The sequence below is a fragment of the Gadus macrocephalus genome, chromosome 1 (assembly GCF_031168955.1).
Source record: "Gadus macrocephalus chromosome 1, ASM3116895v1".
Classification (NCBI taxonomy): domain Eukaryota; kingdom Metazoa; phylum Chordata; class Actinopteri; order Gadiformes; family Gadidae; genus Gadus; species Gadus macrocephalus.
Window position 1 is genome coordinate 4,489,085 of NC_082382.1, and position 26,354 is coordinate 4,515,438.

The window sequence follows — 26,354 nt, forward strand, 5'->3', positions numbered from 1 at the left end:
GTCCAGGTCAGTTCGAACTGTGACCAGTTAACACGTGAATCTGATACCAGCCATATAAAAAAAAAAATGTGAACAGCCAAACCCCAAAATTTGAGCAATAAATCTGAAATGAGCTCTAAGGCTTGAAGTGTACCTAACTGTTTTGAAAGATTTAACTGCGAAAAAAGAACCAGCACAAACGAATGTCCCCAACACAAAGCATTCGAGGTTAAAGGGATTACACAATGTAAAGCTGAGCCCTTATCAAAGGTCCCCTTCCTACCGTGCCGATTTGATCAGTGCACGCCACGGTTGAGATCCGGACGGCTGCACGTGACGGCAGTAACCTAGCAGGGAGCTAGGCAAATCCAGAGTGGCTTACATAACTGATGCATAATAACTGGATTGGAGGGCCAGAGGAGCGTGTCTCGCTGACAGATGTTTGCGTTGCTACGCTGATCAGATCGCCTTGTTCCCTTCTCTAAGCAACACAGGGACTGGTTTTACGATGTGCGCCCGGCTCAAACAAGAAGATTCCCGTCATTTTCCCCTGAGCCAGATGGTCCCAAGACACTCTCCTTATCAACACAACCTGAACTGTTCTGCTAAGATCCATGGATGGTCTTTTGAGTGTTAACCGAGTGACCCTGACTGAAGCTGCGAGCTTGGCAGCCATAGGTGGTGGACTGATGGCAGAGTCACTGGAGAATGGGTGTGGGACTCCCAGCGGAGGTTGATGTACTGCACCAAGCTTCTCTAACTCTGTCTTTCTTTCTCCTCTTGCTTTTCCCTTTCTTTATTTTTTTTCTCTCTCTCTCTCTTTTTACTTAAACCTATTGTATTTGTAACCGTGAGAACTGCAAGGGTGAAAGAGAAACAACAATATATCGCTGTCGGTACAGTAAAGATATTCATAGAAACAAGTGCCAAACACTAACAATCTAGGTAAAACCATTCCCCGTATACATCAATGATGGCTAGGATAAGATGCTACACAATGCTAAGTACTATTCTTTCCACAAGCCATGGACGGGATAACCGTCATTGCGACTCCGTACTTGCTGTGGAAGTCCTGGCGACTTCAGAGACACCGGAGATCCAAACACTGTCACTCACATTGAGTGATGCTGAGAGAATCTAAACGTTGCTTTCATGCACCAGCGCCACGTGGATTTTGCGCCGAAGTTCAAATATTTAACACAAATTGTCGAAAAAGGGAGATGTCTGGGATAGGGCGCTGCAGGTGGTCTGTGCTAGCAGTTCTAACCCTACCTACCATCTCCTCCCATCTGGCTTAGGGTGGATTAGCTCTGTAATCCCATTACTGTTAGCAGAAGGGAAAAAAGGGGTCTCTATGCAACCTGCATGTATTTCCTCTGATTTGCTGAGACAGTCCCACCTGCCCTCGGACCACAAACAGAGATCCTTTAACGGACTCATCCCAGAACTTGTAGGAGCCACAGAAACCCAGCAGTGTGGTAGGTGAGGAGCCACAAAGACCCAGCAGTGTGGAAGGGGAGAGCAACAGAGACCCAGCAGGGGGAGGAAGGGGAAGTGCCTCAGAGAACCAGCAGTGGGTGGAATGGGAGGAGCCACAGAGACCCAGCAGGGGGAGGAGCCACATAGACCCAGCAGGGGGAGGAAGGGGAGGAGCCACAGAGACCCAGCAGGGGGAGGAGCCACAGAGACCCAGCAGGGGTCATGCATCTAAAACCCAGCCCGTCACGGCTGACGGCGTCCTCTGAGGAGCCCGACGTGCCTGTGCGTGCATGTCCCGCTTCCATTGTTTCCACTTTGTACTAGAGGTTGCTTTGAGCTACGAAAACAAGCCAGTAATGCAAACTAACAGGAAGCTGGGGTGACCATGGTAACAAGCAACAGCCACACAACAATCGTGTGAGTTTGTGTGTGTGTTTGTTTGTTTGCTTGCAATGTCACAACAATATCACATTTTTATTGACATTTTGTAATTATTTCACCCGTCTATCCAAGCAACACTGCAAATGCCAACTTCTCAATGGAAGAGGAACATAGAGGGAGGGAGCAGAGAGGGAGGGATATTTTTTTGGGTTGATTTTAGAGCTGTCAGTTAAACGCGTTATTAACGGCGTTAACGCAAACCAAATTTAACGGCGTTAAAAAAATTATCGTGCGATTAACGCAATTTTTTTTTTTTTTTCTTTGGCTCAAAACAAAGAAGCAGTAGCCTGACTGCTATGTTCAAATGACATTTGTTCAAAGCAGTCGTTTAATTGCACTATAGGCTATTTTTTGGTATCGTCCTGTTTTGATCAGTATATGCCAATGTTGTTATCAATAAAAAATCATTTGCACAAGGCAAGCCGATGCACTTCACCATGTTGATAAGAGAATTAAAATGAGAAGAATTATGGGACAAAAAAATCAAGGGATATTTAGCATAGAAAAATAATTTTCGATTAATCGCGATTAATCGTGAGTTAACTATGACATTAATGCGATTAATCACGATTAAATATTTGAATCGCTTGACAGCTCCAGTTGATTTGCTTCGAAGACTTCACCTAGCCCTTTCCTGCTGTTTTACGCTCTCTGTCTCCGTCCGTCTTCGTCCCCCCCCCCCTCCTAGGATCCAGAGGGAGGTGCCCAGCAAGGCGTTGCTGGAGCAGGAGATGCTGTGGATGAAGGAACACCTTTCTGCTCTGGGCTCGCCTGTGGTGCTCTGCCACAACGACCTGCTCTGCAAAAACATCATACACAACAACAAAGAGGGTATGGGGGGAATGAGAAACACAACACACAGCAGAACATGCACCGACGTCCCCTAATGAGATACACGGCAGAATGTCCACCGACGTCCCCTCATGAAGTGGCCAGCAGAGGCAGATGTTTCGTCTGCCGCTGGCGGACTAGTGAGCAGGTCTAATGACCTACTCAACAGTGGTCACTTAAAGCACTTTACAGTACTGCCTCACATTCACCCATCCATGGACACATCCACAGACCGACTGTGGAGTCAGCCACGCAGGGCGACAGCCAGCTCGTCAGGAGCAGTCAGCAGTCTTGCTCAGGGACACCTCGAGACTCAGCTAGGAGGAGCCGGAGATCGAACTAGCAACCTCCTCTAACCCGCTCTACCTCCTGAGCCACATGCCGCTCTTGATGTGTGCTTGGACGCCGTAACGCCAGTCCAAGATATATCAAAAAGATTTGAGTCAGCCTTCTCCATTATCCCCAATCAGAAATCTGGTACAGGGCCAGGCAGAGATATAGATATAATTGCAATGTACGCAAACACATACACCTACACATTAGGCATGGGTCAGAATATTCGATTATTCGACTAGTTGTTCCCGAGGGTCAAAATCGGTCCAAATGTTGTTTTTTTTACATTTGGACCGTTACATTTTTTTCAAATATAAAGTTTTTCAGAAGCCATAACTATGTTTCCCTGGTAATGCCTGAGGGATTGACTAATACCAGGAACAATCATTACCTTCCTGTAAGGTTCACATGCAACGGAAACGTTGTTCACTCCTCCAGTAAATAGGACGGACCTCTGCCATGGTATTCTCAGCTATGAGTCCGCTCAGCTGTGAGCCAGAGAACTAACGTTATGCATTGTACATATTTATAATTCGAAATTCGTCCCAGCCTTTATACAACAGATACTCTAGGGTCTATAGCATATAACAGCGTTGTCTGATTACAGTTTAATTCATTTTTCACAATTTACCAGCTCTCGTTTTGAAGACTGAATCACCGTGCCATTCGTTTCAATGGGATTTGCAACGGTCTATACTTTCAACATAAAGTGTACATATTTATAATTTGAAATTCGTTCCAGCCTTTATACCACAGATACTATAGGGTCTGTACAGCATACAATCGCCTTTTCTGATTATAGTTTAATCTATTTTTCACAACAGACAATTTGACTTGAAATACTTAGCAGGTAGTTGTTATTTTACGTTTAAGATATTAAGTGATTTCTTGCCGATGATCCATGGCTGCCTTTGTGAATGTCGGCACACATCGAATAATCAATTATTCGTTCATACCACCCACTGATTATTTGACCATTAAAAATGTGAGTTATTCACATCCTAATAAACATGTATATATATATATGTGTATATATATATACACATATACATACATACAGACAAGGTTCTAACCGGTCAGTCATTGTGCAATCAGGGCAATTCATTATGTGGCCTTTCACTGCTACTTTTTCAGGTAGTCGCCATGGAAACGACTCACCATTAGCAGGCTCTCAGACAGGCTAATTGATGAACCCAGCCACCATGTTAATAATATTGACCAGTGATGGCAGGAGTCACATGTTAGAAACACACTCTAACACACAGAAACTCTAACACACACACACACACACACAAACGAACACACACACACTCTAACACTGGCTGGCTCAAAATGATAATCCCTCTGCCACCCCTTTAGTTCACCTCAATTTATCTTTATGGCTCTTAACCTGAGTGTACCATCTGGACTCTGGAAAACAAGGACTACATATAACAGGTGCTGTGCTATCTCATGTGTCCCATGTCTCTCTTCAGGTCACGTGCGCTTCATAGACTACGAGTACTCCAGCTACAACTACCAGGCCTTTGACATCGGCAACCACTTCAATGAGTTTGCAGGTTGGTCCATGTAGAGAAACATGATAAAGGACAGACGGGACAGGGTGTGTGCATTTTGGAACGCCGTGCGTGACGGAGCACTGCAGCACAAAGCAGCGAGTCCACCTCACCAGAATCAAAAACTAAACTACTAGAATCAGTACAGTTTATATGTGTTAGATCCACACCGGCGATCCACTGGCCATGCAGTCTATGACCTGCTCCATTGTTTGAGAGAGTGCTGCACTAAACACGTCCGATATCTTTCTAACTTAGCTTCCGGTGTTCATGTCAGACGTTTTGTTGGGGACGTTAATGTTTAATATGCAGGGCTAACTCAACACTGACCAACCAACCCGTTACAGTGGAAACAAAAATGCGTGACTATGCTTATTTTTGGCTATTTAATATATCCTCTAGAATACATGTCAATACACAGTGTTGGGGGTAACGCGTAACAGTAACGTAACGCAGTAAACTAACGCATTACACTGAAATATCGGTAACTACACTACTTTAATAGACTATAGTAACGCGCTTTCCTGCCACCACGTTACCCAAGCCGTGTTTCCCTGCGTGTAAAGTTCTGTTCTGTTGTGGTGCGTGCATGCGTGCTGCCTGTGTGTCTGCAGCGCCTGCTTGCCTCGGCACGTTGCCATAGCGATCAATTTGAGTGACGTAGCTGCTTGTGCAAAGGAGCGTTCAAGTGTTGGAGGGCAGAAGCAGGTGACACATAATGACTGGCTGGTTGCAGGGTTCATTGTAGAAGACATGCTTCCCCTGTTGACTATTGAATCGCCCAGATTTAGAAAAATACTAGATAAAATACCCGCCACTCGCAAGCCAACATCCGACTGAAAAACATTTTTCCCATAACCTGAACAAGTGTTATACCGACGTGGAATCGAAGCTCAAAATAATTTTAGAATCCTCCCTGGATCATGTGTCCACTACCGCGGACATTTGGTCCCCCAACAACAAAAGTAACTTTGGAATGACGGTGCACTGGATAGATAGCATTACTTTAAAACTTGAGAAGGCTGCTCCTGTTTGTAAGAGGGTGAGAGGAAGACACACTTACGATGTCATAGCTTGCAAAATAGATCAGGTTCATTCAGCCTTTGGACCAAATAAACTAACAGCCGCTTAAGTGCATTTCTGTTTTAATTATATAGGATAAAGTGACCTTTTTATATTTTTCATTGACCACTTAATTTTTGTTTTCATATTTCCCAAATGCTACTGATTGACCTCACCATAGCCTACTTTATCCTGTTTGTGGACTTTACAGTGAGGCATTTCTTTGTGCTGACAGGGATAATGTTCTTTCATATGGTTTTATATGCTATTTTGTATAGATTTATACAATAAACACTAAGTGATGATAGGGCTATGATGTTTGTCCATGTATCTACAGAAAATTAAGAAACGGGAAACTAAAGTAATAAGTAGTGAAGTTACTTTTAAAATGCAGTAACTAGTTAAGTAATCACATGCTGTCAAGCGATTAAAAAAATTACATTTTTCCGAGAAAGTATTTAAAATGTATTTAATTCAAGTAGATTATGGCAGATGAGTGATTCGATGAATAATAGACATAATATACTTTAAAGTTCAATGCCTCTTTTATTTAAAACATCTCATTCATTAAAATACGGTGCATTTTAAGATCAAATTAATAACATTTCCATCTCACTCTAGATTCAATGCATCTCAGTTGAGTGTGGCTTGACGAGGCTGGCTGCTAGCGCCAGCTTCAGGGGATGTGGCAGCTCGTACCTGCGAGCTTGCCACCAAATGTTTTGCGTTGAGGTGATATTTAAGGGTTGATGAACTCTGGTGATAGGAAAATTCCTTACTAGAGAGATTGCAGATAACGGTGTTCCTATATACAGTTCCGTCCGGGAGTTTAAACTTGAACTTTTCGTTCACGGGGCCGAGCAGCGTCTTCTCGTCTGCCTTTATTTTGTATGAAGGTATTATTGTAGCAAAAGTCTTTAGCACCTGTAACTGCAGAATTTGAATGCGTACACTAAAGTCACAGTAAATTTGAAGTCGTATATATTTATTTTGCATGTGTACTCTAAAGTCACAAATGTGTAACAGTACATTTGTAGTCGTAAAAAATATATAAATATTTTTTATACCATTGTAAACACAAAATAGGGTCTACGAGTACGCTAATCTGTGTTACAGGTGCACAAATCCTTTTGCTACAATTATTGCAGCGCAGTTGGTGCAAAACACATTCGCACACCCGTGTTTCATAATCTGAGAACATGCCCAAAAGGTGTGCATTCGTAAACCCAAATTTGAACAAATGCATCAGAAGTTGCACATCTGTGAACGCTATGTTAATTCAGCATTTTAATGAGCGAGCACAAAACCATTTTACAACTGCTCGAATCTGCTCCTGCAAGTCTCAGCTGTGGGTTTTTTTGCAGGTTGTTTTGCAACACCCCTAGGTGGTAAATGTGTAGCAAAAGTATTCGTATCCGTAGATGACAGAGCGTCCGTGAGCGGGACAAAATAGTCCCGCCCATAATTTCCTAATCCAATGAAAATCGCCGGCAGGGATGCATTTCTCAAATTACACTGGGACCCACCCCGTGCCAGCCATGGAGCTATAAAGATCGCAGCATACGAGTCAGCACGGGATACGTTTATTTCTGGAGAAGTGAAGAGGGCGTCCTACTGAACGGAGATGGGTATCCTACATTATGTTAAATGAAATGACTTAGTTCAAGTGAATTCCCCCCAAAGTATTTCATTAACATGCCGCAAATGTCCTTGAATGTATTTTAATGGTCGCCATAACATAAATTCAGAAATGTTAATGCAATACTTTGGGGAGAATTCCCTTGAACTATGTCATTTCATTTTACATAATGTAGGATACCCACCTCCGTTCAGTAGGACGCCCTCTGAACGGTACCCGCGCTAAGAATGCTGCGATCTTTATAGCTCCATGGCTGGCACGCGATGGGTCCCAGTCAGGGACGGCTGGTATAAATGGGCTAACAGGGCTAAGCCCTCTTACAGTGAAAATAAAAAAAATATTATTAAAAACTTAGAACATATTGTTTTAAATTTTGGTAGAACCTAAAGGACCAACAGCACCAAAAAGTGACAGAAAAACCCAGGATATATATATCTTCGTTTTTTTCCTGTGAATGGGCTAAATGTATTCAGCCCAAGCGCAGTAGCGTAAACTTCCATTGACGTTTGATTGACAGGTGCCCTGACACGCCCCCTTCATATGCTTCCCATTTGGGCTAAATTAGTTTAGCCCAAAGGCTGACCTAGCACAGTAGCTACAGTACAGTGTCCTTCGACTAATCACAGCACAGTAGCGCAAGTGCAGTATGGCGGGCGTTAGCATGAAAATGAATGAAGTGGATTATTTACTTTCTAATCGGTTTTCTTTAATGTCTTTGGAGGAAAAATTGGAAGTGAAAAGATTGGGGACACATCAACCAAACGATGTACAGATTTACTGTCAGGAGTGCGGTCAGAATATGGCCGGTAATAGTGCATTTGTAAGCGGGTCAACTACGTTTCGTATCTAAACATTTAAAAAGCTGTCTAAATAACCCAACATGACGTGACAAGTGTGTAGAGATTGTGGCCCCTCTCCAAGCTGCATTTTAGCGACAGGCAGTAACAATAAGGTTCTCTAAGGAATCGGAAATGATCTCATTTAATGTTGCATACAACATTGCCAAAGAGGAGTTGCCATTCTCAATTTAAATCCGAAATTATTCTCATGAAGAGAAATGGATTAAACATCAACCCGACGTAGGCCTATAGCAATGAGATGGCATGTGCACAATTCATTGCAGTAGGCCTAATGGGCGACACCTTAAAGCAAAAGACAGCTGCGGACGTCGGAAATGCCACATAGGTATACATGTCCTTCATGATTGACGGCGACACAGACGTCTCTACCAAAGAGTGCGTGATCGTCTACAGCCGCATTTTGCGCAAAGGGAGACCAGTCAACATTTTAATTGTGTAATACTTTAAGCACAAAAAAAGTTTTATTTTGCTTAATGGTTTAGTTCGAAATGTTCAATTTCAGCTCAGTGAAGCACTTTAAACACCTTATTTTTCTTTTTATTTATAATTGTGCTTCAAATAAAGAAATGCCTTTCTCTACACCTTAATCTTGTTTAAAAATCATTCACATTATATGAAAGTTATGAACAGAGATATAAAGGTGACCTCATGGCGTCTGGAGCCCTGTGAAGTATTGATAAATGTAATGCATTCTTTAGCCCACCCACCCAAAATCACCACCAGCCGTCACTGTAATTTGAGAAATGCATCCCGGCCGGTGATTTTCATTGGATTAGGAAATTATGGGCGGGACTATTTTGTCCCGCTCACGGACGCTCTGTCATCTACGGATACGAATACTTTTGCTACACATTTACCACCTAGGGGTGTTGCAAAACAACCTGCAAAAAAACCCACAGCTGAGACTTGCAGGAGCAGATTCGAGCAGTTGTAAAATGGTTTTGTGCTCGCTCATTAAAATGCTGAATTAACATAGCGTTCACAGATGTGCAATTTCTGATGCATTTGTTCAAATTTGGGTTTACGAATGCACACCTTTTGGGCATGTTCTCAGATTATGAAACACGGGTGTGCGAATGTGTTTTGCACCAACTGCGCTGCAATAATTGTAGCAAAAGGATTTGTGCACCTGTAACACAGATTAGCGTACTCGTAGACCCTATTTTGTGTTTACAATGGTATAAAAAATATTTATATATTTTTTACGACTACAAATGTACTGTTACACATTTGTGACTTTAGAGTACACATGCAAAATAAATACATACGACTTCAAATTTACTGTGACTTTAGTGTACGCATTCAAATTCTGCAGTTACAGGTGCTAAAGACTTTTGCTACAATAATACCTTCATAATTTTGTTTCAACGCAAATGACGCACCGGGTCAAAGTGCACTATAGAAGCGCGATTAATCTGTGTTATTTTTTCTGTGAATAATTAATCGAAATGAACGTTAATTTGACAGCCCAAAACATAACTAAATAAAAAAGATAAAAATGAAATGTAGTTAAGTAGGCAGCAAAGAATGAACAGAGTTTAATGTCAAATATTTTTAATCATTGAAGTACTTAAATAAATAAACATAAATAAACTGTCTGTAATACCCCCCCCCCCTTCTTTGCCTGTAAATGTAAATATGTCCTGCTTGTACTGTCCCCCTGTTTGTAATACCCCCCCCCCCCCCCCCCCCTCTATGACTTTGTAATTTGTGACTTTGGGTACCTGAAAAGCGCACTATAAAATAAAGATATTATAATTATTATTATTCAAATAAACATAAACCCCCAGCCAACCACCAAGAATGTCCCCTGAAGAGTGAGTGTGTGTGTGTGTGTGTGTGTGTGTGTGTGTGTGTGTGTGTGTGTGTGTGTGTGTGTGTGTGTGTGTGTGTGTGTGTGTGTGTGTGTGTGTGTGTGTGTGTGTGTGAGAAATGCAAAATGTCTTACGGGACATGAACAATAAAACAGTCCAGGCTGTCAGAAAATGGCTAGGGCTGAACTCACACTCTACCCGGGATCTCATCTTCACATGAAGAGGGGGGGCTGGGTGTCCCAAACGTGGAATGGGTATACACTGCTACCAGGCTGACACACCTCATCAGCATGCTCAACAATGATGATGCCACTCTCAGAGAGCTTGCCAGAGCTTCCCTCCTGCTGGACCTCAGGAAGAGGAAGGTCCCTATGGCCAAAGCAGGCCAGGACAGCTTCCTAGACTTTGGGAGGAAAAGCAGCGGGAAAGTGGACACACAAGCTGCAGGCTTTGGAGTTCGGTCGGACTGGGCGGACCTAAATGATTTGTGCAACTCTGGCCATGCACTATGCACTCTGGCCATCAACTTTAATCAGTTGCCCATATTGTGAATGGCTGTACTATGTACAAAGGACTGTATATTGCACGCCATGACCGACTTGTTGATCTGATTTCCAGCAATCATGCCGTAATGGTTTAACAGCTCTATTGATGTGTTGTGTAACATCCCAAATACCCCTGATGTTGTGTTTTTAAACAGAGACAGAAGGGAAGTGCTCTTACTTGAGATAGGCTGTGTGTTTGATCTGTACATGGAAATTGCTTTCAATGATAAAATGGTTAAATACCAGCCCATTCTGGAAATACTAAGGGACCTAGGCTACCAATGCAAGCTAATAGTGTTTATTTTTGGCAGCTTGGGGCATGTCCACAACCGTGTTTTCAGTGGGTTAAGGCTGGCAGGGCTCTCCAGCAGAAAATCAAAACAATTAGCAAAGTTCTGGCGCATATCAGCAGTGATGGGGAGTCTGGCAGTGTGGCGCAGGAGATGTATTTTGTACCCTTGAACAAAGACCTGTCTAATCTCTAAAATATTTAAATCCTGTCTCTTGTAATGTGATTGGTGGATTAAAATAAAGAATTAAAATGTGTGTGTGTGTGTGTGTGTGTGTGTGTGTGTGTGTGTGTGTGTGTGTGTGTGTGTGTGTGTGTGTGTGTGTGCGCGCGTTCGATGGGCAGGTATGAGCGAGCTGGACTACGGCCTGTACCCGAGCCGGGAGATGCAGCTGGAGTGGCTGCAGGTCTACCTGAAGGCCTACAAGCTGTACACCAAGAACACGGAGCAGCTCAGCCCCCGCGAACTGGAAACCCTCTACGTACAGGTCAACAAGTTCGCCCTGGTGAGGATCAGCGCACGCACACACACACACACACGTACACACACAGGATCACACGCACGCACACACGCAGGAACAGGCACGCACACGCATACAAATACACCCACGCATACAAATACACCCACGCACACGTACACGTGCACGCACAGGTCCAGGCATGCACATGCATACAAATGCGCCCATGTGCACGCACATACATACAAATACACACACGCACAACTACATGTGCACACATGCGCAGACACGAACACACATACCAACACACTCACACATAAACTTCCAAATTCAAGCATGAAAGCGCGCACGTATGAGGGGCCGCCTGGGACAGAATTTAGACTTGATCTTACACACACTATTATAATCGTGCATATTTACCACTATACTCATACACACACACTATTATAGTCTGTTTACATGTATGTATGAGCGTGTATAGTTGCGTATGTGAGAGAGTATAGTAATATATGTGAGAGTACAGTAGTGTGTGAGAGCATATACTTGGGTATGTGAGAGAATATTGTAGTGTGTGTGAGAGAGAATAGTAGTGTGTGTGAGCGAGTTTGACTGAAACGGAAGTGAGTTTGATTCCTCAGTTCCTGATTGGCTGACAGAAGAGGCGGTAGCTTCTGGGGCTCCAAATGCTCCGCTGTCATTTCACTCTGCAATTTCCAGCGATTCTGTTATGCTGCTTTCACACCAAAAAAATTATTTGGACGCTTGTTTGCGTGGTCGCCTGAGTTTGAGAGAGGCTTCCTCTTGTGACCGCCAATTCATTCTCAACCATGGCCAGTCTCTACGTGTTGTGGAAGTACCAGAGACGTCAGAGAAACCGACGCAGTCGTTTAGGATTCAGATCATCATCCGTTCCATAAAATATTCTAATCTAGAACACTCCGGGAGCTCCGGCGGGGGGTCCCAGATCGAACCGTGACATGGAGGAGAAAGGGATTGTTGCCGTTTGCGGACACTCCGGAGCTCGCCGGCCCCCGGAGCTGAGCTCCCGGTCTCCACCGGAGGAGCTCTCTCATATACCCAACTATGTACTCTCTCATACACTACTATACTCTGTCACATACACTACTAAAATCTCTCACATACCCAACTATTGTATATGCTCTCCCAAACACTACTATACTCTCTCACACACACTACTATTCTCTCTCACACACACTACCATTCTCTCTCACATAACCAATTATATACCCTCTCACACACTACTAAACTCTCTCACATACATTACTATACTCGCTCACATACACGACTATACACGCTCATACATGTAAAACGAGTATAATAGTCTGTGTGTATGAGTATAGTGGTGTATATGTGAGATTATAATAGTGTGTGTAAGGGGCCACTCACACTAGGGCCGCTTTGGCTATGGGACCACGCCATCCGTATTCCAGCACGGAGCAGCCCCTTGGCCACGGCACACTTGGGAGAGGTGTGCCGTGGCCAAAGTACAGATGCTAATGAGATGACACGCGCGGATACGCAACGTGAGCTGGATGACGTAGTCCTTGCGTGACCCTTCTTTCTTTATAGGTCCATGCCCCTCTTCCCCACAACAATCATTTTAAACAATGGCGGCAAGCGGTTCACGAGTGGGTTTACGTTGGTGCGATAGTGAAGTCGAGTGTTTACTGTGTTTGAAATTTGGGCCGACGACAGTATTCTCCATTGTTGTTTTGGCGGCGAGGACGTGATGACGGGTTTATCGTATTACGATGTGATGAAGGAGCAATCGTGCCCAGGCCACGGCCTTTGGGAGCAGTGTGACCACGGGCCAGCGGGGGGAGGGGGGGAATCGTGCTGAATCTTCCTGCAGCACGGAACAGGCAAACGGCCCTAGAGTGAGTGGCCCCTAATACCAAGTATGAATTCTGTCCAAGGCGGCCCCTCATACGCACGCATGCGCGCACGCATACGCATACACGTACAAAAACACACATACACGCAACCTCCTTCAACTGATCTGTTATTTGTTCTTTCAAAAGGCTTCTCACTTCTTCTGGGGATTTTGGGCGCTCATCCAAGCCAAGTACTCTTCCATCGACTTTGACTTCCTGGGGTAAGTGTGTGTGTGTGTGTGTGTGTGTGTGTGTGTGTGTGTGTGTGTGTGTGTGTGTGTGTGTGTGTGTGTGTGTGTGTGTGTGTGTGTGTGTGTGTGTGTGTGTGTGTGTGTGTGTGTGTGTGTGTGTGTGTGTGTGGACCACCACATGTTGGGCCTTAATGGTGATCTGTCAGTACTGCTTCAGTAGGGTACAGTGACAGACTGAAACTCAAGCCCCGCAAAACCCAATACCTCTCTCTTCGTGGGAACTCGCAGAGTTCCCACGCAGGGTTAGGGGTCACACATGCTGCTCTCATGGGTTAGCCAGAGGAAATGATGGTTTAAGGTCTTTCTTTCCTTCTCTCTCTTTTTCTTTATTTTATTTCTTTCCTTTTTTTTTCATTAAAAAAAAAAAATATATATATATATATATATAAAATTGAAGGGGAAAGAAAAATGTGTATGGACTTGAGCTCATTGTCAGTGAGAGCTGCAGTTCAAATTCACATGAAGTGAAGAATTAACTTTTTCGGCCGCTAGTTGGCGACACAAAAGCAGGTTTGTACCTCCAGGACTGTCCCTGTCCCTGTCCCTGTGCAGGCGGTTCAGTGGGTCAGCATGTGAGGCTGCCACAGCGCCCTCTGTCCATTGGAGGTACACAGATTCTGTTGAATAACAAGGGGTGGTTCTAACTGGTGTTTGTTTGGATCCACAGGTACGCCGTGCTGCGGTTCAACCAGTACTTTAAGACCAAGCCCACGGTGATGGCGCTGAAGATCCCAGAGTAAAGAGCCCCACAGGAGGGGCTGGGGGGGCAGGTGGAGGGGGGGGTGGATCTTCCTCATGCAGGAAAGGGATTGGACACCGAGCCACCCACCCCCACCACAACGCATACGCACACTCTTAACCCACCCCCCACCCCACCCCTCCAACCCCCTTCTTTAATGCAGCAGAAGTAATCGGTTAATTATCTTCCCGTATTTATTTCCCCACATCTTCAGTCTAACCACGGCGTGCTTGGCTAGAGCTGTGTTTTTTTGCCTGCATTTAATTTTGAATGTATTTATCTTTTTTTTTTTTTTTTTTAATGGATCTAGGAGTCCCTACCCCAACCCCCCCACACCCCCACCCCCTGGGCAGCAGAGCTACTCGTGTGCCCAAGGTTCAGGGTGGCTGTACAGATTGTAATGTGGCTCCACAGGCGGGCGTAGCGCGTAAAGGGAAGGGTGTCGAGGCTCGCTCGCCCTCCTACACGCTACGGCTCCGTTAAAGCACTCTGCTTTTAAAACTATGGCTCCAGAAGCATTTCAGTATTGTGTGTGTGTGTGTGTGTGTGTGTGTGTGTGTGTGTGTGTGTGTGTGTGTGTGTGTGTGCGTGTGACCCTTTCTATACTTGTGTCTCCTCATCGTTCTTAGCTTGTCGTGATCCATTAAAACGTAGAACCGGTATCATGGACACATCACACAGCCCGTGGGTACTTAACCTAACACTAACCTCAGTAACGGCAATGTCCACAACAGACGGTGTGGGAGCTGGTGAACACAGCAGGGCTTTGGTTGCGGCCCCGGCTGTGACTGGGGTCACTGACAGGGCCTTGCACCGCTGAAGAGTTCTTGTGCGCCCGATGGCCTGAGTCTCTTTCCGCTTTCGTGGCTTTTATGGTCATAGCGAACCGCTCCGGTGAACTTTCCGTTCTGAACAGTCGGAAAAAACATGACCCTGCTCACCCCCAGGGCCGGCCTCCTGCAAGAAGGCCTTCTCAGCCACTGTGCACATACCCCCCCCCCCCCCCACCCCCCACGTCTCTGCTCATTGATGGAGATTTCGGGCAGCAACACAGTTTGAATTAAGGACCTGTGGGTTAATATCAAAGCCTTCCTTGACTGCCCGTCTGCACCAAGTCCAAGTATGATTGTTGCATAATTGGCTGTTGCATAAGCGTTGTGTATTTAAAGGCCAAGTCTGGGTTTAAAAGAGAGAACTAGAGAGAATTTTGGTTTGTCATTGCCCTTTTTTTTTGTTCAGAGATCTTTATTGCTTTGGCCCGGAACAAGAGATAGATGTCCCATTTCCACCACCCACACTCGGCACCGAGTTTACAACTCTGCCGTTACCTTCACCAACACAGATGCACGTTAATGATTTGATTTAAATTGCCCCTTCTTTGATGAAAGAACATTTGTATACGTGCTGTTAAGATGTCTGCAGTGATAGTCCAAAGTTAAAGACCGGTGTCTTTAAGTTTGGCGCCCAAAGTACAAAAATAAATGTTTGTAGAACATTTTTTGTATACGTTTGTATAAATATATATTTGTTTTATGTCGTATTGTCGTATTACAGGCTTAATAATTCAGCAGGTGCGTGCTAACTAGGTTCAGTGGGAACAGCCGCCGGTATAAAGGGCGACCAATCAGAGGGTAGACAGGGGCAGCTGACGCAAATGGTGATATAAGGGCTTTTTACCCAATTCTAATAGTGGCACCCTGTTGATCACCACTCTGATCACTGGGAGCAGTGACATCCTGAACGAACAGAGGAGAATTCAGGGTCCTTCTCCCTTTTTTTATTAGTCGGCCAATCCCTTTGAGGTCTAAAAGATGACTAATAAGAAAGGTATTCTAGATATCGAATGACGTATCACATTATCTTCCTCTCCATAGGGAAATAACAACAAATTATTCATAAACTTTGACAACAAACCTAAGGCCAGCAACAATTGAAAGATGACCCTCGGTAAGGTGTAGGTCTACATCACAGAGTGTAATGGTAGGGACGAAAATTACTTAATAATTAACTTGATGAGCTACCTACGGTTACCTACCACACCTCGTAGATCGATATAAGAAGTTGATTTATTTGAATGCACATTAACCCGACCCTTGCACTAAAAGGCTTTCTCTGTCATCCCTGAATCTGCTTCTCTTTCTCATTTGAGCTATGAAAATGAAACGATCCATAGCAACCACCGATAGGTAGACATTGAAGGGTTGGGAACAGAAAAGAAGGACCAATGGGAAAAATATACAGGCTAGACCAAAGCACAATGTGGGGAGTGGCCGTAGGTTATCAAATGACTAATCGTGGTACTGTTTTTTGTTTGCTCTTTTTTTAAAGAATATTTGAGGAGGTTGGTGGTAAGGGATTGTGTACTAACTGGTAAAAGATTTGCTGGTTAGGGCAAACTATTACGCTTGCTGCTTCAAATGAGCAACCGTGAAATGTATGTTGTGTGGATGTGGACCACAAGGCACACTCCTGAAGTACGTAAGGGGATTCTGAACAGTGAAGATTGAAATGTGTACAACAGTTGAATTGTAGTGGCACTTGGATGTTCTTTAATTTATTGGTGATTTGGTTATTGTCTTCACTCCTCTTCAAACCTCATCTTTTCATTGGATTTCATTCATGATTACTCATTGTGATCACTTTCCTTTCCACTGAAGTGTCCAAGATGAGGTCAATTCTCAGACCAAAACGCTTCAAGCTAAAATATATTGAAAAATAAGAACAGCAAATTTTGTTTTGGGGTTTGTGCTCATCCATGTAAGAGTTAGATATGAATATCAACGGGCCATTTAATTAAGGTTGCTCTCATATTTGCTTAGATTTTCTTCTGTGTACCAAAATGTTTAGCTTTGTACGGTTAGTAGTGTGTGTGTGTGTGTGTGTGTGTGTGTGTGTGTGTGTGTGTGTGTGTGTGTGCGCGCGCGTATGTGCGTGTGTTTTAACAGGCTTCTTTTAAAACAAACTGTACATAGAGTTCCAAATTATTATTTTCTTCTTTGCATTTTTACTACTTTCTATGTTTGCTTTTTGTACATTATTTGACTTGAATCTTTCCAGAGCTGTATTCAAAAGGGGACCCAGCTGTGAAGGGGATAGTGTGCCTGCTGTATAGGGCATGATGCCGTGTCCATCGTTGCGTTGACTAATAGTGTAAATACTGTAATAATGACTGTGATTTCTGACTGTACAGTGAACCTTTACCTCTCTTCACGTGTGGCAGGAAGAGTTATTTAACATTCTTAGGTAAAATATTTCAAATTAAAAGCTCTAAATTAAACTAATGACTGTGTGTGTGCACTTGCTTTATGTCTGACCAGAGTAAACTACATATAAAACAGTGGAAAACCCATGGTCAGCTGTTGACTATCAACTCCTATTTATATATTTATACATATATCTCTCTATATATATATATAGATATCTCTATCTCTCTGAGACATAGTGAAATAGATATATATTTATTTAAATAGAAATATATAATTATTTTTTTCTATATATAGAGAGATAGATCATATGCTCACTCCGTGTCCCTGCGTCTTCAGAGAAACCTAAGGAAGGAAAGAAGGAAGGAGCAAATCCACTGGCGGGGATATCCTGCCAGAGAGGGACACGTCCTCGCTGTCCGACATCCCGGCAGTATCAGGTGTTTCCGCCAGCAGTATTTTCACTGGGACATTGAAACTAACATAATCCAGCTCGCTGTTTAAGGTAGCGGAAGGTATTTAATTATTTTCTAGGGATCAACGAAGACCCGAACGGGTTTTGGGGCCTCCTTTAGGTGAATGGTGGCAGGCTTAGTATCACCGTGTCTCCTGAACAGAGCACAATAAAAAAAAAGTGTCACAATGTAGGCCTAATGTATGCATTTCTGGACACATCTAACTTGTTCCTGCAGAGGTAGATTTAGCCTACTGTCAATTCTTTAAAAACCGGTTAGGCACTGTATTCATTGGATTGCAATTTGGTTTTGATTGGTGTATAAGTAGGTCTATCTTTGGCTGGATAAGGATTCATGAGAATGTTTCAGACTTAACTATATAACTACATCAGACCTTATGTCACACAAAAAACTAAAATTGCCAAAAAGAAATGTAACACCAGTTTATTTTTTTTTCATAAAAATACAACAGCAACACAAAACTTGGAAAAAACAAAGAAAATGTACACCTTTAAATTACGCAGGCTCTTATAAACAAAATAAAGTCTCTATCTATATTTACATCAGCAGGGGATGATAGTATAGGCAGGTCGTATACAGTTCCCTCAGATGTTGAAAACACATAACCCAGTGTCTAATGAGTACTTCACTTGCGAGGACGTCCCTGAGCAGGACCGATCGGCTCAGGGGCGCCCTCTAGTCAGCAGGATGTGCGATGCACCCATGGTCAGCTTCTACTTTTTTTTCTTTCGCTGAAGCATGTTGATTGGCAGCGTCTGTTCCTATGACGACAGCTCTGCTAAAGCATTCAACTGACCAATTCTCCTATGTCTTTGTCCAGCACAACAACATTTTATAAATGCATCGTCACCGCAATGGCGGTAGAAATGCTCTTCCTATTCAGCAGTTGAGACTTGAAGTGGGGAAGGAGCCTCTTCTCTCAGACATATGGGGGGCGACAGTTCAACAAGGAGAGCATTTTCAATGCTGTTCATGTAGAGGGGCTGAGCTACCCTGCTCATTTAAACACACAGTTGCCATAGGATTGCAGCCTGATTCATTGGCGAGCAAATAACAGTAAAAAAGCATTGAAGACCTGACACGCAAAAAGAAGGTGCTGAATTTTACCTTAATGATTAACACTCATAAACACACACATATATATTTATATGTTGTTGATTGACTGTGCCTTCCACAACACTATGCAAAATATGACTCATTTTAAATGGATAAAAAACAAATTAAAAATCTTTTATGAAAGCCTTCAGACTTTGAGTGGGAGAGTACTGTAAAATGGCCAGCAGGGGGCTGCAGTAGCTCACTGATAACACCCTCATAGCTCTATGACAGGGAGAGAAGTATCTACATAGAGCCTTTACTTAATATCTCCAAAATTTGAGACTTCGGAGTGGCGTACGTTCGTAGGGAAATACTCAAACCATTAGGTGCACACATGTCCAGAGTGTAAGGCATTAAGGAGTAAAGCTACAGCATTTTCTTTAAACACATAACAGCTGGTGATTTCTGTGAAGGAAAAGGGGAACACAAAAAACATGTTTGAGTGTCAGTGTGTGTGTGTGTGTGTGTGTGTGTGTGTGTGTGTGTGTGTGTGTGTGTGTGTGTGTGTGTGTGTGTGTGTGTGTGTGTGTGTGTGTGTGTGTGTGTGTGTGTGTGTGTGTGTGTGTGTGTTCACATGTATGTGTGTGTGTGTGTAAGGGAAAAAATTATAATTGCTTATTTACAAGGGGCTCCTCCATTTATCTAAGAATCTTTTCTCTAGAAAAAATAGCCTTTTCCTGGGAACAAATCCAACCTCTTGCCTCTTCCTCGCTCCGTCCGTCCACTTTGCCTTCTCTCCTTCTCCCTGATGACCGCTGGTCACGCAGCCCCCTGCTGGTCACGCAGCCCCCTGCTGGTCACACAGCCCCCTGCTGGTCACACAGCCCCCTGCTGGTCACACAGCCCCCTGCTGCCCTGCCCTGCCCTGCACCCCCCCCCCCCCCCCCTCCCCCTCAGTCTGTGAGCAGCACCAGCTCCCCCTCGCTCCTCTCCCCGCCGTCGCTCTCCTCCCCCTCGCTGTAGGGCAGCCTCTCACGCTCCCTCTCTCGCTCCCTCGCCGTGGCGGGGGTGGGCGTGGCCTGTCCTTCCGTCCGGCGCTGGGGGGGCGGGGCCTGGGGGAGGTAGTGCTCCAGCAGCGCTGGGTAGAAGGGCATGGCCGCCACCGCCATGGACCCGCTGGCCCCCTGGTATTGGCCGTCGCTAGGCGCATAGTGCCGCTGCTGGGGCTCTGATTGGCTGAAGGACAGGAAGTGAAAAATGTAAATAAACACGGCTTTTGGTGTACAATGTTAAAATGTTGGTGTACAAACTTTTATCAACTGTTATCAGCAGTTTCTTTAACTGTTATTGGCACGGTAACAAATCACCTCATTTTTGGATTTAATGGATTTTCTTTGCAAAAGTCGTGTCTGCACGCCATCAACTGGTGTTAGCGAGTTAGATTGAGGACTTTGGGCTGCAGAGGATGAACGTCATCGCTAGGTGGAGCCCTCTTCCACAACAGACATTTCCTAGTTTCTCTTAATCTTACTCCAACAAAATGAAAAACGGGTCTAAGGATCTGTGGTTTATCTTGCTTTCAAGCCACTCAGACTCATCCTCACCTGAGACTCATACAGAGCAGGTTAACCAACAACACAAACAATAAAACAATAAAGCATCCAAACCGCTGTGCCATCAAGTATGTGTGTTGATGGCATGCGTGCGGATGAAAGTGCTTATTAAGATGTTTCAATGAAGTGAAATCCTCATATTTAATTGACACACACACATTCATTGTTGCAGGAGAAGAATTAAAAGAAGGCTCCAAAGTTTACCACAGCGGCTGATAAAGAACACTAGCAACTGCTACTACTAGGCAACAACACTTCTGTTTGTTTGTGTTCCCATGAGTAGGAAAAAACACTTGAAAGAAGATAATTTCTAAAGAATGTAAAAAAATAAATGGAGCACACTGCTGCTAGAAGCACTCCACTTAACTGTTAAGAGAAGGAACATGTAGCGTTCGGGCAAGTTGAAGGGGAGCAACCAGTGTTCATGTTTCAATCAGGAGGGACGCGTGCACCATGGGAAGAAACGCCACTCACTTACAGCGCTGCAAATGGTGTCTGTCAACTTGAGTTGACTTGAGTGAGTGAGTGAGTGAGTGAGTGAGTGAGTGAGTGAGTGAGTGAGTGAGTAAGTGAGTGAGTGAGTACTGCTCTTTGAACCAGCCCGCCAGAGAAACTGCCATTGCTCACTAATTAAAAGTTAAAGCAGCCTTTTGTTCATCCGTCATGCTGTTTTTCCCCCTTAATACCCTTCTTGTCATGCCATCCATATGCATTGTTAGTGTGTGTTAGTGTGTGTGTGTGTGTGTGCGCGCACATTTGTGCATGCTTGCTTGTGCGTGCACAAGCACGCATCTTGCCAGATGCGCGTTTGTGGGTGTGCATTTGTGCACGTACACGTGTGTGCGCGCACAAATGTGTGCGTGCCCAAGCATGCATCTTCCTAGATGTGTGTGTGCATTTGTGCATGTGCGTGTCCAAGCATGCATCTTCCTAGATGCGTGTTTGTGTGTGCGTGCCCACTAGGTGTGTGTGTGTGTATGTGAGCGAGTGCGTGCCCACCTGGGGATGAAGGGCGTCCTCTGCTCCTGCCTGCGGTTCTTCATCATGGCCTTGTACTCGCCCACCCTCAGCCGGCGGCCCTCCACGATGCAGGTCCTCTTGGGCCGCGGCTTGTACTTGTAGTCCGGGTAGCGCTCCAGGTGCTGTCGGCTCAGGCGCGCCTGCTCCTCGTAGTACGGCTGCTTCTCCTGGTTGGACATGGACTTCCACCGGGAGCCTGCAAGGGGTGGGGGAAAAGGGGGTCATGAGAGGTCAGGAGAGGTCAGGGGAGAGGAGGGTGGAGGGGCACTGGTGGTTGGGGTCAGGTTAAGTCAATAATGGGTGTTTTTTTATCTTATGCGTTTGTGTATTTTATAGCACAAATACAAATCTAAAATAAATGGGCTAAGAGGATCAATCTATAAACATAAATATACATTTGGAACAACCGTTAAACCAAAAACATCCTTTCCTAACTATAACTAGGACTGCAAGCGGTCACAAGAGGTATTCCATTAACAACAAATATCCAGGTTTTTGTTGAAAAAAAAACATATGCACGCACGCCCACAAACAGACACACATACGCACAGATAAAAATACACACACACACACACACACACACACACACACATCCACAGTCACTGGTTTAGTAGTAGATGCCGCTTATGTGTGATTTTGGGCCCCCTATATGCAAAGTGGTGCATTACGCTTAAACAATTAGTGTAATTGACACTGTGACGTCATGGAAAAAGATATCTACACCGTACTTTATATACATGATTGCTAAGGGATGTGTCCTCTATGTGCCAGGCAATGTTTCCATTTCCAGGTGCCGCCAACTTCTGAAGCAGTGATCGATTTAGAGCATTAATCCTTAGCTTTCATTAAAATTGACACTGATGTCATTGTTGAAGATATTGTTAAAAGTTGCACAGTTCTTAAAGGTGGTAGCCTGTATGTCCCAAGGTAGTTTCCAGGGCTGGACCACTTCTGACGTGTATTAATATAAAATATTGGAAGATTTAGATTTCCTTATAAGGCTATTTTTAAAATTCCACTTTGAACTCCGGGTTCTACTTGTATGCATCAGGGAGGCGGGGATGATCCTTTGACCTTGACCGTAAATTATAGTGGTATTATCCGATGAGATGGTCCACACCAAACTTTATGAAGACCGGCTCTTCCGGGATACAAATTAGTTGAGAATGTCTTAACTTTTAACAATCAACCAGTGTGATATGGGCGCTCCAAAATAACAGTAACAATAACATCCTAACCCTAGAATAACAAAAAATAACAGTTACACGGTGAATACCTTAAAACACCAGAATAACAATAGGTATCAACAGTTACACGGTGAATACCTCATACAAATAATAACCAAACCCTAGAATAACAACAATAAAAATAATAAAATATGTAAGAATATATACTGTATACAATATATATTATATATATATACAATATATAAACAATAATTACACTAATCCAAGTTGAAATAGGACGGTGTAGGACCACCAATACGGTGCTAGCGGGGTCCTGGAGCCCCCTCTCACCCAGGATCTTGCTGATGGAGGAGTTGTGCATGTCGGGGAAGGCCTGCAGGATGCGCCGCCGCTCGTCCTTGGCCCAAACCATGAAGGCGTTCATGGGCCTCTTGATGTGGCCGGCCGACGCAGAGGAGGAGGCGGAGGAGGGGTGGGGGGGAGCGCGGAGGCTGTCCACGTAGCCGCCGCCGCCAACGCCAACGACGCCAGCGTGGGTTGACATGGGGCCTGGGGACGGAGGGAGGGAGTTGAGGGAGGGACGCATTAAAGGGATGATAAATGACATATGTACAGTATACATGTTTAACCTCTACTAGGCTCCGACCACCGACCAAGTCCGAGCCAGGGGGAGTATTCGTGCCCAACGAGACAGCCCCCCAATAAGTGCGTGAAACAGCTTGTTTGTGCTCAAACTTAACTTCCCCATCAGTGTGGCGTCAGACTGTGCAGAGGGCGGTTCTGAAGTGCAGTAGTCCCGCCTGCCGGCTACCCGCAATGTTTTCAACTTCTTAAGGGTTTGGATTTGCCAAAACACGTGCAAAGCGTTCGACCAATCACAACAGAGTTGGCGTGCTGATCAATCACAACAGCCTTGGCTACTCGGGAGGCGGGCCTTAAAGTGATATGATACAAAACAGACCGTTTTTGAAAGACGCTGAAATTGGTTTTGCAGAAATGAACATTGTGAGAATAATAAGGGGTATTTCTAACATAAAGGCTGTGTATGTGCTATTGGATCTTTTAATCAATATGTTTAATTTCTTTTCTAGGCTTGTATATTTTCAATCTTTCTATGTTATTATGTATTATTCTCCGAGACATGAAGAAGAAAGGTGACTGTGTCTGTACTGTCACTTCCACAGATTCATCAGCAGCCATAGTGGCCGGCAGCCATTGTTCTCAATAAGCGCTGTTGACGAGGAGCGGTGGTTACCGTGGCAGCAGTAAGCTCCTCCAAGGCCGCGGCCAAAGCGACGTGAAGCGCTTCACTAAATTAAACTTTTTGCAAAGTAGTGGCACGTAGTGGTATGACTGATTTTATTTCGATTCGATTCAGCTTTGATTGCGAGTAATAAATATAATTGTAAATAATAGCTGAAAGTAAATTGTTCTGAATTAAATTTGTATCCTTAATAATTAACAGGGGAATGGTGGTAAATAATTAACAGGGGAATGGTGGTAAATTAACAGGTAAATGGTGGTAAAGCTCAGGAAGAACTAGCAACCTGAAGGTTGCTAGTTCGAACCCCGGCTCCTCCTATCTGAGTGTCGGTGTGTCCCTTAGCAAGAAACCTCACCCTGACTGCAGCTGACAAGCTGGCTGTCGCCCTGCGTGGTTGTGAGTCGCTCTGGATAAAAGCATCAGCAAAATCCCCTAAATGTGATGTGAATGGTTTAGTGTGATCATGCTGTCTGGGCGGCCCGGAGCTCTACCACAGACTTGTTCTCTGGCACGGCCGATGCGTGTCTGCGATCAGCGGCCGGGCAGCGGGTCCCCAGGGCGCCCACAGGCCAGAACCTCCTAGTGTGACCCTACTGTAACGCAGCAGAGGGGCCACCTACTCTCAGAATCACTGCTGAGGCAGTCGTCAGGGGCCCGCGTGGCGAGGCCCCCATCCTCACCGCGGTCAGACGAGGGCGGCCGTCTCTCCACCCGGGCAGCCGTCTTGTACTCCTACACACACACACACACACACACACACACACACACACACACACACACACACACACACACACACACACACACACACACACACACACACACACACACACACACACACACACACACACACACACACACATTGAAAAGCTGAAGCTGGGTCATATAATCCTGTGAATATTCGTTCTTGAACAAGTGCACACCTGGAACACAGATCATTTATTAAGTCCAACCGCATTACAGAGTGGGAGCATACATATGCGTGTGTGTGCATGTGTGTGTGTTTGTGCGTGCGTGCGCCTGTGTGTGCGTGCGTGTGTGCATCTTGTTTCCCCCAAGCCCATGTAAGGTAAAGGCTGAGTAACCAGGGCCCATATCAGCTGCTGCAGTTTAAATGCAGAGAGCCGTAAATGCAAAGAGAGGACTTGACAACGGCGTTATGGAGCTGGAATGGTGTTCATGGACACGGGCCCGGGAGCAGAGGAGAGGAGAAAAGGGGGAAGAGAGACGACCGGAGGAACTCGTGTTTATCATCTTGTACTACTGTCTTAAGACCAGGCAAAATTATCTCCTAATGGGAAAAATGATGTTCAATGAATTTAATAGAATCAATGAAAGAGAAAAGGAACGGGGAGAGGAGAGGAGCATCTAAAAGCACAACTCCATCCCCATGTCCAGTGGCACGGTCCCCACCAGAGCCATTAGCGGACGCAGTGCCAGAACGGGCTGGGGGCGCAGTTATTGGTGTTAATGGTTTTAATGGGAAACAGTGAATGAACGTGCACGTTCACAGAAGCCAAAGCTCGTAATTAAAGCCCTGAGCGGGATGGAGCGGCATAATGGAAAGGACTGTGCACTGTGTCTATTGCATATGCCGAAAAGAGAAGAGAGAGAGAGGGAGAGGGAGAGAGAGATGGGGGGGGGGGGGGGGGGGGGGGGGGAGAAGGAGAGAGAAAGAGAAAAGGCAGGTGGTCGGGCTCATTGTGACCGCAGTACCCTTTGTGGCATTGTGAGGATGGTGACAGCTGGGACACCACCACACCGCCGAAACCAAAGATGGAAACCGCTTCAAAGAAATACCAAAAAAACTCAAATAGCAATGGTGCAGTAAATTCACGTCTGTTCGAAAAATACGTGGAATGGACAAAATCAGACAATTTTGACTTTACAAATTTCCAAAATATCATCCAGTTTAATCAGTGAATAGTCAGGCTGATGTGGGGAGCAGCAAACAATGCATCACACCATTGAAGCATGCCCTCTACAAAGACTTAAAGGAGGACTTGTCACCCTCTACACAGCAGATCAAGAGGCAACTGCTTGGCTAAAGGACTTTGCATTCGCTAAATAAATAAATAGTCAAGCCCAAACTGATGTAAGGGCTAGATTAGACCTCAATCCATTACAATGTTGGATAAAAAGGGCCAACCATTGTAAATGCTCCATATGCTGTTCATATCTAGGGCACTGACTGTGGGTATGTGGCGGTGTAATAAATACCAAGAACACCTGTCCTGCTTTGTTAAGATGTAAGAATGCAAGTTGTTTCCATCTCTAACTTTGTCTCTCCACCCTGCACCGCCCCCTCCCTGTGTGTGTGCGTGTGCGTGTGCGTGTGTGTCTCCATTTGTCTTCTACAGCTGAGACATTCTTTTGTCTGCTCCA

At 44.7% G+C, this 26,354-nt stretch overlaps 2 protein-coding genes across 7 annotated transcripts in view; one reads left to right on the forward strand and one right to left on the reverse strand.

Moving 5' to 3' along the window:
* etnk2 (ethanolamine kinase 2) overlaps positions 1-17,452 on the forward strand; it is a 28,987-nt gene extending 11,535 nt beyond the window's left edge. For both annotated transcript variants that reach the window (XM_060063540.1, XM_060063549.1), the window contains 5 exons: positions 2,588-2,730; positions 4,539-4,622; positions 11,174-11,334; positions 13,329-13,402; positions 14,100-17,452. In XM_060063540.1, the coding sequence (XP_059919523.1) occupies positions 2,588-2,730; positions 4,539-4,622; positions 11,174-11,334; positions 13,329-13,402; positions 14,100-14,172 (535 nt within the window). In that variant the 3' untranslated portion in view covers positions 14,173-17,452. The remainder of the gene's footprint in view (positions 1-2,587; positions 2,731-4,538; positions 4,623-11,173; positions 11,335-13,328; positions 13,403-14,099) is intronic.
* Positions 17,453-18,258: 806 nt separating this feature from the next.
* Positions 18,259-26,354, reverse strand: part of LOC132466327 (transcription factor SOX-13-like) — a 31,042-nt gene continuing 22,946 nt past the window's right edge. For 4 of the 5 annotated variants that reach the window (XM_060063524.1, XM_060063522.1, XM_060063515.1 and 1 more), the window contains exons 11-15: positions 24,593-24,704; positions 23,039-23,257; positions 21,501-21,717; positions 19,820-20,124; positions 18,259-19,738 (exon numbers count right to left, since the gene is read on the reverse strand). In XM_060063524.1, coding sequence (XP_059919507.1) covers positions 19,842-20,124; positions 21,501-21,717; positions 23,039-23,257; positions 24,593-24,704 — 831 coding nt within the window. In that variant the 3' untranslated portion in view covers positions 18,259-19,738; positions 19,820-19,841. The remainder of the gene's footprint in view (positions 19,739-19,819; positions 20,125-21,500; positions 21,718-23,038; positions 23,258-24,592; positions 24,705-26,354) is intronic. The other variant, XM_060063525.1, reaches the window with a different exon arrangement.